General features: G+C 45.4%; 1 protein-coding gene across 1 annotated transcript; it reads right to left on the reverse strand.

Annotated features, from left to right (window-relative positions):
- Nucleotides 1-79: 79 nt before the first annotated feature.
- LOC117852171 (ABC transporter G family member 36) lies at nucleotides 80-9,272 on the reverse strand. Its single transcript, XM_072293475.1, has 23 exons — nucleotides 8,947-9,272; nucleotides 7,426-7,546; nucleotides 7,230-7,318; nucleotides 7,077-7,161; nucleotides 6,566-6,725; nucleotides 6,398-6,474; nucleotides 6,235-6,288; nucleotides 6,059-6,149; nucleotides 5,636-5,937; nucleotides 5,276-5,557; nucleotides 4,418-4,734; nucleotides 4,154-4,314; nucleotides 3,804-4,064; nucleotides 3,540-3,605; nucleotides 3,325-3,509; nucleotides 2,891-3,220; nucleotides 2,530-2,820; nucleotides 2,033-2,116; nucleotides 1,825-1,958; nucleotides 1,360-1,587; nucleotides 1,088-1,259; nucleotides 721-975; nucleotides 80-614 (listed from the first exon to the last, which is right to left on the reverse strand). The coding sequence occupies exons 1-23, from the start codon at nucleotides 9,270-9,272 to the stop codon at nucleotides 345-347; spliced, it is 4,341 nt and encodes a 1,446-aa protein (XP_072149576.1). The 3' UTR covers nucleotides 80-344.
- Nucleotides 9,273-11,678: the final 2,406 nt, after the last annotated feature.

Below are 11,678 nucleotides of genomic sequence, written 5' to 3' on the forward strand. Positions count from 1 at the left end.
CATTTGGTTGATGTCCCGTCCTGGCTGATGTGCGTACTACGTTTTGGTTTTTGGGTGCCATGGTTGTGGAACTGTATTGATGGTACAGATAATCTGGACAGCATATCGTGAGTGCTGGTAGGAAAGTCTCCAGTTCCAGCACACAGGACAGGTTGCTGGATCGTGACCCTTAATTGGCCAACAAAGAAATTACAATGTTGAGATTGAAAGAATAATAGCCTAATTGTTCTTGTTCTGAAGAACAAAATTTACTAGCGTCTCCAAAATTACAAATCAAGTTCTCTCTGCCATTTCCAAAGGTCTCAAGTTCTCTCTGCCATTTCCAAAGGCGTCAAGTTCTCTGGTTATTTCCTTTGGAAATTCAGCTTCATTATGGCAAGGCCGAACGACACGGCAAAAAGGACCCCGAATGCCACAACCACCACGGCAACCACCCCGAGGAAGCTGTGGTTGAAGCCGAAGTAGTCCCTGACGAAATCCGCCACGGTGGTGTTGCTGACTCCATCGAAGAGCGGAGTGTCGACGTCATCACCATACTGCGACACAACCATCCCGTACAAGCTCCACGCAACAGGGCAGAGCCAGTAGTACCAACTCCACCAGATAGGAATTTTCTGAATGATGGTGTTGGAACAGAACAGATCAGGTAGCTGTTGTCTCAAGGTTCAAATTTTAAAAGCCAATTCGTTCAAAATGCAATAAGAACTAAAGACGACTTACCGTTCGGGGGATCAGAAAACCGGAGAAGAGGTTCCATGTTGCCTGGAACGCTGCAGATACAATGGATGCTACGGTGTGGTTACGTGTCAGCCCGATCGACATCATCCCGCAGAAGATGAAGTACAGCAGCGTGAAGTATATGAAGAAGAGATACCAGAAGAATTTAGCAGCTGTCCACTTGAACCCCATCATGCCATACACTATGGCACCATATATGCAGGTCTGAACTAACGTGTAAGGCAGCTCAATCAAAACCTGAAACAGAGACACTCACTGGTGTGACGAGAGCTTCCAAAGTTAACACTACATTTTCAGGCAGTACATGTTTTCTCATGGCATCGAAGGCGGAAAAGTTTGTAGAAACTACCTGACCAAGCGCATACGGGAAAGCTGAGTACATGCCTGCAGCTCTTTCCCGGTAGAAGGCCGTTCGCTCAATGGACACCACTGGCTGAACTGACGCTGAGCTGAACACGCCTATGGTTAGAACAGCAGCGTACATGGACCCCATGGCGTTGAACAGGTCCTGTGGTTTCTCCCTGGATTAAGAGGCGAAAGAGAATAATGGCCACTTAATTAAGGTGATACCAGGATCATGCCATCTTTGCTATGTATGAACTACAGTGTAGAGGGCTCAACCTTTTGGCGCCAAGGCCCCAGAATATGGTGCCGAAAAGTAGAGCTATAATGGCGGTGAAGAAAAACCTGACAGCATTGTACTGCGGGTTCCTCCAGTAGGAAAGGTTCTGCTTCCAGAGGCAAGCCAGGCATTGCGTGAAGAACGACCGTGAGTGTGTGGTGGGGAAGTGTAGGTCGCTTGAACCTGGTGGTGGAGTACTCAGTTCATATATCGAGGCCTTGTTCCTCCTGTAAAATGTAAAAGATAAACATTAATGGTGCTGTTAGTTATTACAACAAGAAATGCTTTTGGTTGCCAAGTTACAGTAGCAACCAAACTGGAAAAATGATACAAACGGTTAGCCATCTAAAACCAAAAACTACAACTCTAACAGTTAACCATTTAAAACCAAAAACTACAGCTCTAGAAGTAGCATTTATAGTTTTATATGCAGATACTCGTAAGGTTGAAAGTAGGTTACTGACTGGTAGAGTTCGGAATTCTTGTATATGTCACTGAAATCAACACCTAGCGCAAATTCTTGTGAGACTGTTGTCACTTCCAGCATCCAGGTCGCTGGATTATAGCCATCCTTGATTTTGGCAACTCCTTCAATATCCTGAACAAAATGGAAGAACACGAGATCTCGAAATTGAAGTGTAGAAACATTTGAAGTTGAGGCCATCCATTTACCTCAAAATAGTTTATCATTTCTGAGGAATGATGCCCCAGTGGACCAAAATAGATCTCCTCTCCACCTTGCTTCAACAGTAAAAGCTGCAAGAATAGAATCATGAATTTCAGGATTCTCAGCATCATTCAGGATTAAATAAAAAATCGCTAATTCCATTGCTAATTGCCATAGTTTCATCTGTTCAAGCGAGTAACGCTGTTCTAGTACCCTCACATTCCTCCCCATTTCCTCTTGTAAATTCTTATGGCTTGCTTGGTTAAATGGTATTGCTAGGGACTAAAGTTTGTTCAAAAATAAAATTTTATGTATAAGACCTCACAGGAACTATGCATCTTTATAATAACAATAAGCTCAGACTATCCCACAAAACTGAGCTAAACTCAGTTGAATTTAGCATTAACTATTGTAGGGGAAAGTGATAAAAAAAAATATTATAGGGGAAATGAGGTCTGCTCAAAATAATTTTCCTAATGATTTAAGGCAACATCCCATGCACCTCATCAAAAGCTTCAAATATGTCAATGCTTGGCTGATGGATTGTGCAGACGACTGTTCGACCAGTATCGACAGTGTTCCTCACTGTCCTCATCACAATTGCTGCAGCGCGAGCATCGAGTCCCGATGTTGGCTCGTCCATGAAAATGATCGAAGGGTTTGCAACAAGCTCCACAGCAATTGTCAACCTCTTCCTCTGCTCGGTTGACAGGCCATTTACTCCAGGTAACCCAACCAGAGCATCTCGCACTGGCGTGAGCTCCACAAGCTCCATCACCTCCTCAATAAACATCTGCATCCACAAATCACGAAATTTCGGAAAACAATCAACTAAAAGTGAGTGGTTATCAAATTCAACTGACCTTTCTTGTTTTTGAATTCACGTCCCCTGACAGTCGGAGCCACGCTGAAAACAGCAGTGATTCGTGCACCGTAACCTGTGGAGAGTGAATATCATCTTGTTCACAGTACCCTGATACACGAGCAAATGTTTCTTGTTTCTTTGGATATCCAGAAATGCTGATACTTCCCTTGATGTATCCACTGGTCTTTCTTCCTGCCAGAACATCCATCAGAGTTGTCTTACCAGCACCACTGATGCCCATCAGGGCAGTCAGTACTCCTGGTCTGAATGACCCACTAACACCCTTTAGGATCTCCAATTTATCTTCTAGAACTTGCGTTTTCATTTCCTAAAGTTTTGCATCGACATTATTTGCTTATAGTTCAGGAAAAAAATGAGAATAACGATAGTTAAAAAATTATAATTATTTGCTCACTCTTATATAAAACTTACCTGTGGGACATCGACAGAATATCTGATACTGTCGAAAGTTAGTGAGAGTGGAACAAAGGGGAGAACCATCCCTCTTGGTGCAGGCATAGAATTGGCATCAACACTTGCCAATTTTGTTTCATTGTAGCTGCCTGTTGCCTGACAAGCACTTTCAGATGACTGGCAATTACTTCCTAGTCCCTTCCCTTTATGTAAGGGAACTTCTACAGCCACACCAGTCAAATTTGCATGCTTCTCCTTCAGCGTCTCTTCTGATACTGATGGATAGGAGTGACCATATGCTGTAAAACCAAAGAGGGCATGTCTCTTAGCAAAGCCGTCTGGCTATTTGGTGGACTGAAGCTTGAACGCATTCAGTAAAGTATTGCAGTTTTTTGTTTCGGTTCGTACAGTGTAACTGATGTACCGAGTTTTGATCACTCGATGATGCTGCCAGAAAGACACTACTTAGTAAATAAGTCCAGAAGGCGTGCACTCACACTCGAGGTATGCAAGGCAGAGCGTGAATAGAGAGTTGAAGAGAACTGTGAATCCAAGTAAAGCACCAAAGCCAATCCAGTACCACTTGGCTTCCGGAAATATTCCACGAGATTTCAGGACAAGCACACCAAGGGGCTCGGTCGTTCCTGGCAAGACCTTCTGCCAGCTTTGTCCCAAGAACTCGTTCACCGACACAGCATTTTGCGCATACATCATCGGAGAGGTCCAGTATCCCCAAATCCACCATTTGTTTATGTTATCTGGAAGTCATGAAAGGAAGGGGCAACTTAGCAGCGTGGAGGGCTGCAGTATGAGTTCAGCATCATGGAACAGGATGACTGATTAGTACCTCTAGAAACAACAAATCCACCCAAAAGCATAACAACTAAAATTGCAAATGATCCAAAGACATATGCAACTATCATGTTTCTTGCTGCTCCAGCAATGAACCGGAAGAGTGAAGCTGCCATCTGATTAGCTGCTAAGAAAAGCAGATATTGCTTGAAAAGCCTGAGGATAATGAAACTTTGTCAGGCGGTCATAAAAAAGAGCAAGCATGCAAAGCTATTAGATACATTATAGAAAAAAATAGGACATAATTAGTGAAACCCACCTGATTACATCTGGATCAAACCCAATGGCATAGTAGGTTATGAAAACAAACCCACCAACCTCAAGGAATGTGATTGGGATCTTGAGAATCCATGATGGTACAGTGTAAGTCCAAGCAGGATAGAAGAGGAGATCCCTTTGCTTGAAGAAAATAGGTAGCTTAAAAATAGTTAGGGTAAGCTCAGAGAAGCCATTGAATATGATCATGAGCGTTGTGAAGAAGAGTGCGCCCATGTAGATGCCTCCATTCGCCACGGAATCACGGTGCATTTCCGTACGGAAGAAAAGTGTCATCTCAATGACTGACAACATTATCAGCTGTGGTGCCAAAAGAACAGGTAGACACAATTGCATATTTTGTTAAGTAATGAATGCAACATATAACTGCTCGTGTTAATCAACCACTCATTGGCCATCTTCTGTATAACTAAGCTTCATTAATATTCATGGCATTTGAAACCATAAGGCTCCATTAGGGATGCGGTAATTTTGCATATTTCTATAGGAATTGTATTTTCTTTAAACCCCTACATTCCGAAGGCAATAGATACTGGGACTTTTCCAATTAAACGCCACCTAATAGGATCATCCTAACTTGCTAGTTGGTGAAGCATGCGACATATTTGACAAAGGAAATATGTTTATGCTACTTATATGTTAGGAAATCACCTTCCTTGTGGGCATTTTACCACTAGCTAATTCAAAAAAAGAACTTTGACTATTGTCTTTTAGCAGCATACAACAGTACACAATAGACTGCTGGGTAAGAAGAGGGACAAACCGCTCCACCGACCAAAGCTATTGTAGGTGCATAAATAGTATTTTGAACTGAGACTTCTGAAGTTCAGGGGACAATTACCTGTACAACTCTGAACATGTAGAAAAATGAGTTCCTCTTCATCAGCAGAATCTCCCTGTCGATATTGGCTTTCAGAAGCTCTTTTGTGCTTACACCGTACTTTGAGACTGCCAAAGCTGACGGGTGGCTCATGCTCTTGTCGAATGGCACGGCAATCTCATTTGCCATGACCTGGCCAACATGGAATGAGTGAAATGACTCTGCAAATTCCTTCACTGATATGTAGCAGTAGGGCTGGTCATGGTGAGCCCAGTACTGCTTCTGATCTTTTTTTGACGTTACCTAACCAGAGAGTTAACACATTTTACTAAAAATTGCACATAAATGTAAGTACCATTAACATGGTGCAGGCGCTCATACTTCTTGCAAGAAGTCAGCAACACCCTTCCTGTCAGGGCATCTGAACCCCATGGACTCAAAGAAATCAAGAACATCCTCACGGGGCCCATGGTACACGATCTGGCCATCCGAGAGGAGTATAATGTCATCAAACAAGTTGTATGTCTCGGGTGCAGGCTGCAGCAAGGAAATTACTGCCGTGCCGCCAAGGATGTGGATAGCCTGTCGGAGGGAGTTGATAATCTGGAATGTCGTGGAGCTATCAAGCCCATTGGAGATCTCATCCATGAACAGCGCTCTCGCTGAGCCAACCAATATCTCACCTACAGGACGTACCAAAGTTAAATACAACCAGACAATCAGTTATAGTTTAATTCCTACAGGAAAAATGGTAAACTCAGTGTTCCAAATCCAGGACATAACTGTTGGTTGTTATGTCTGTACCTGCAGTAACACGTTTCCGTTGTCCTCCAGATATGCCCCTGAACATCTCATCCCCTACCATTGTGTCTGCGCATACCTCTAGTCCTAATATCTACAGCAATGATTGGTAAACCTAACAAGTCAGCATCAGGCCATGCAATATTGCAGTCTACAAGTAATCTCCAGTTTTTACATACCTTAAGCATGTACTCTGCCACCACATTGGCTTCTTGCCCTCCCAGTGCAGCTGCCTGAAATGAGCATAAAGCATCTAGTGTGAACCATATGATTAGTGATCATGTAAATCACAAGGAAGCATAAAAAAAATATTTATTTGTGTATGGTTTTCGTATGTCATACCTTCATGAAAGCGTCAAGGTCGGCATCAGGCTTAATGTTTACCTCTTTCTCTCGCCTTAACAAGTCACACAATAAATCTGAGTAATGAAAGGAAAGACAGTACCAATCAAGAGATTTCTAAGTACCAACAGTGTTTGTTATTGTGATTACTTAAATGGTGCACCATACCATAGAAATATCCAACTCCTTGGCACCTTGCAGAGAAGGCAAGCGTTTCCCGCACGGTCATCTCCCCTATGTGAAGATCATGCTGGCTTACATAGGCAGCTGTCCTCTGGGGTACAAAATCATTCATTCCATGCCCATTATAAGTGACATTTCCTGAAACCTGTGAAATAGGAGAGGAATTTGGCGTGTGATTGTAGCTTCAATGCCTAACCTAAAGTCCTAAACAATGCCCAAAGTTAACGAATAAAGGAAAGCAGAACATTTTCGAGTAGTAGTTTCAAATGGAAGCCAAATAAAATTTATTTAATTAGATATATTCAGTACCAAAAACTGGTACTTGCCTACTTGGGAGTTGGGACCATGGACACATGAATATAAGCGGTGCAAAGCACTTTCTATAGAAATACCAGAGCTAAAAGCTCTGTTCTTCATATAGATGCATTCAGCCTCCTGCAAATTTCTTTTCCAAGAAAAGCATTTAGCTATAAGAAATGAATGCACAATTTAATACCTTAAGATCTTTGCCAAGCCTCCCAGCCAATGCAAGCAGCAATGTGGTCTTTCCTGACCCTGGTGGGCCGAGCAGCAGAGTCATTCTGCAGAAGAACCAGAGCAAGGTAACTACATGAACTCGTGAAGCACAAGCCCACTGGAGAAGCTATACCTCTTAGGCTTGATGATACCACTGATGCCATTGATAATTGGCATCGTCTGCTTCCTGCTTGGCAATATGCGCAGAGCATTTGCAGCTCCCTGATCAAGAAACAAAGAAAATCCCAAACCATATGAATTTTAAAGAAATATGAAGTTCAGAGTCAGTGTTGCATGTACTGTACAGGGGCAGATAGATGTTATTATACCTCAAAAATGTTAGTCACTGAGTTCAGAATGGTTGGCAGGCCCCTGGTCCCAACGTGAACTTCAGCATATGCCTTAAGATTCTCGAAACGCACCTCAATTGTCGGCAGAACGATCCCAACGCTGCAATCAACATAAGCAATGAGAAGAAATGAACCGGTTTGATACATTCAGTCCTAGGTTAATGGCAACCTAGCAAAAAGATCACGACTTTCCTCGCTGTATTGAACTGAAAAACCGGCAAATAATATGCGCGCGTTGAGAAGCCAAAGAAAATACAAAATCTTACGGTTACGGGTAAAGGACGAGCGCGTCGACTCGCCTCCAACCCCTCCCATTGCTCCAGTCCATCTCCACAAACTGACATGAAATTTCCAGACAATGGTCAATGGAGACGGCGAGCATGACGTCGAGCCGTCGATCGTGTGGGGAGTGGGGACGGCACATGAGCGCTTGGGTGCACGGCTGCGGGCCGTGCGGGCGCGGCAGATACCTCCAGTCCCGGCAATGGCAGAGTTTTATTGGTTCGGAACTCCTAGGGGCGGCGCGGCGGTAGACGCCGCAGCGAACTGCGGCGGCCTCCGCGCGGAGGGAGCGCTAGGGGAAGATGGCGGCGGTGGCGGAGGGCGTCGGGCAGCCACGCTGGAAGCCGAGTCGATGGAGAGAATGGAAGGGCTGAACGGTTCTGGCTCGACCAGTCCAGCAAGCGATAGTACAGGAATTTTCCCACTTTCACTTTCAAGTTTAGATTACAGTGGCAAACAAAATACGGGGATATTTGGAATGAAAAAGATTTAGTATGCCTAAATGTGAAAATAAATAAAAGAAGAAGACTAGAGAAAGAAGATGAACCGTGAGCCTTCCCCGGGCCGGGTCACGCCGTCGATCGCTTAATTGCGTCATCCAGCGGCTCACGTCATCGCTGATGGGCCTGTTCGCTTCAGCTTATTCAGCCGGCTTATCAGTTACCAAACAGTGTTTTTCTCTCACAATAAATCAGCCGTTTCAGCTTTTCAGCCGGCTTATAAGCTGAAGCGAACAGGTTGGATGTCTTGAAAAAAAAATATGACATGGCTACATGAGCAATAACCATCACTCTCGTACTTGGATGAAATTGTAGTTAACTAATTGTAGGAATATCCGGCTTGATCATGCATGGGTCTAATAACGGTCAAGGATCAATCCCTAATATAAAATACTTAGGTACGCAGATACTCCTACGTCATCCTAGATTCCGACAATTCCAATTGCTGACGGTGGATCCGAGACTGTCCGACAAACTTCACCCAAATACGGCTAAAGCGATCCCACTCTAGACGTCCCTCTCAGCCCCATGCCATGCCGCGTGTTCATGAAAGAAAAACATACTGCCTGGATTGCTAGAACATAACCTTAATTTACCCCAAACTAATTTGGTTTACTATAGAAGTCGCCCAATCTCGCATCATTTCTAATCAAACTGATCGCAATGTAGGCTGGAGCTCGAGCACGATGAGGCCATCAATGAGCACGTGCGTACGTACCGGTCGATGCGCTCCCTGAGCTCGCGCAGGAACCGCTCGTTGTCGCGGTCGACGGAGCTCACGAGGCGGCCCACCATCGCCCGCCGCTGCTCCGCGCCGAGCCGGCCGACGTCGACCACCGCCTTCCTGCGGGCGGCGCCGACGTCGGCCCCTCCATCCTCCCCCTCCTCCTCCTCTAGCGTCACGACCGCGCTGCGGGCGCGCTGGGGCGTGGGCAGTCGCTCCAGCTCCGCCCAAAGGCGCCGCGCCTCCTCCTCCTCGTCGCCGCCAGCACGGGGCCTCGTCACGGTGGTGGCGCCGTGCGACGCCGCCGCCGCGTGCGCCATGCCTGTCCCCGCCGACGACTCTTTTGGTCGATCGGAGCCCGGGACCAGCTGTATATAGTGACGGACGGCGGGGCTCTTGGTTCATTTCCCTTTGCCCGGCGGAGTCTAGGAGGAGAAGAACTGGCAAACGTCTGTTTGGACGACCTGCATTGCATGGTATTCACCGACCAACTGTACTGCGACTCCGTTGTCTACTGGATGACGTCCAACGAATAGCGTCTCTGATTTCGTATTAGCTTCTGAATTTGGATTCCATGAGACCATGATGATATACTATGAGTTAGAAGCTCAAATGTGAAATCGATTATTGGGCTTCGTCGTCCACGTGTACAACAGGCCAGAGCCAAGTCACTATCGCCTTTGAAAAGAGTATCTTAGGATAGTTAACACCTTTGCTGGAAAATAGCACCATTACCCCTCAATTAATGCTTTTAATGGCTGCCTAATACCCCTGTGCTTCCTCTTTCCGGCGTTGAGTTTTGGCGCCAAGTCCTGAAACGGTTGTTGTTGCTGCTCTTACGTTTGGTTTTTTTTTCTCATTCGGCCAAATCAGAGAACTGAAGGAGAAAAAACATTCAAATTATTTGTATTGTCCTATAAACACAATACAACACAAAGAGTGCACAAAGGTTGTCAATATCATTACAATACAACCATACAAATAATCTACGATTTGTTGTACAAACCATCACAAATTGAACAGAAATTCATGTTTCTAACTAACCACAACAAAAACAGATGAACCATGACATTGCCTTGAAGCATCCACACATTCTAACTATTTAATCTTTCTGACCATCAAGGACTAAGCAGACACACATTATAGCCATTTCATCATTGTAACCATCAAATTTAACCATCCAAAACTATGAACAGATCAACCAAAAAGAAGAGGATGAGTATAAGAATTAACCTTGGAGGTGGGGAAAATAAGTTCGACATTCTGTGCACCACCATCTTGGTTGTCAACATCAACCCAATCCTCTCCACCAAAGGGCACTGTATCATCAGCACTGGCTATTCCTCCACGACCATCGGAACGTCTTCCGCGGCCGCAGGGACGTCCTCCGCTGTTGTCGGCACCATCGGGCAACGAACCAACGAAGAGAGACCTCGTCACAGACACTTTGCTGGCGCCTCCCCGGCTACCGCTGACGCCTTTGCTGCCGCCGCCGCCTCTGCCGCCACCACCTCCCCTGCTGCCGCCGCCTCCTCTTCCTCCATTGCGAGGCACGCGTAAGCCGAGGGTACGACTGCCGCAGCCTCAGGGTGCTCCTTCTCCACGAAGCATCTCGGAGTAGGAGTTGAGGTCGGGGAAATCTTCGGCCTGGGAGTTGAGATCCAGGGCTTGCAAACCCTCACGAGGAGCTCCAGAAGATTCCTCCTGCGAGAAGAAGTTGAAGCCGCTGGCGGGAAAAGGTGGATCCACGTGGGAGAAAAGGTCTTGCAATCCATCATCGTCGTGCCCGTCCATGAGCCCCGGGGAAGGGTTCAGGGCAACGTGGCGCACTCCTGGCGGCGTGGATGTCGTGGATCTGGGGCACGGTGGGAGGAAACGAAGAAGGGTGGGAGGGGAGTTCCTAGTGGCGAGACGGGGATGGCGGCGGGGGGAAGAAAGGGGGGGAGGGGAAGGTGACGGGAGGGAAAGAACGGGGTGAGGGGATGGCGGGAAGGGATGACTTGCGGGCGGGATGGATGGCGGCGGGCGGGGAGGAAGCGATGCGGGAGGGGAGGATGGGGAACAGATGCGGGAGTGGAGGATGCACAGGCGGCGGGTAGGAGAGAGAGGAGGAGAGAGAGAGGGGGGGGCAACCAGGGAATAAGTTAGGAGGGGGACCACTTTTAACACTTTTAGCAAGTTTTAACACCCCCCATGTGTTTATGAAAAAAGAGGTGTTAAACTTTAACACTACTCTTTTAACACAAGTATTTGACAGCAAATTTCTTAAAAATGTGTTAAAAGGGGTGTTAAATTTTAACACCCCCTATCCAAACAGACCTTAGTCCCGCTCAAAAAATGTTTAGCATTATGTTGAAGCCAAATCATTCCCTAAGGTTTCAATTATCATTAATTTCGGGGTGCATATAATTATAGTTATTAAAAATTAATAAGAAAAAAATTTGAGCACATTTCTAACAATCAAAATTATTTACCTTCCCCATGATCTTTTTAAGTCACTAGTAAAATGCACATGTTTTAGAAAAAAATTGTTTTAGAAAAAATCTATTGAACACCACATAATTTTTGTGAGCACATTATTAAGTCAGTTTAAACTCAGTAGATTAATTGCACTTGAACCGGATGAAACCACCAAGTTCATTTTTAAAAACAATATTTTCAAAGAACTTTATATCTACTCATTAAACAAGACTTTTTTTTATTGAACCAACGTAAATAGCAGAGTA

The sequence above is a fragment of the Setaria viridis genome, chromosome 4 (assembly GCF_005286985.2).
Source record: "Setaria viridis chromosome 4, Setaria_viridis_v4.0, whole genome shotgun sequence".
Lineage (NCBI taxonomy): Eukaryota > Viridiplantae > Streptophyta > Magnoliopsida > Poales > Poaceae > Setaria > Setaria viridis.

Excerpts from the sequence above, each read along its gene's own strand:
- LOC117852171 (XM_072293475.1), bottom strand. The coding sequence starts at position 9,272 with ATGGCGCACGCGGCGGCGGCGTCGCACGGCGCCACCACCGTGACGAGG. Across the intron at positions 5,938-6,058 it reads ACGGAAACGTGTTACTGCAG|GTGAGATATTGGTTGGCTCA; the intron begins GTACAGACATAA and ends TACGTCCTGTAG. Across the intron at positions 3,606-3,803 it reads CTGCCTTGCATACCTCGAGT|CATATGGTCACTCCTATCCA; the intron begins GTGAGTGCACGC and ends TTGGTTTTACAG.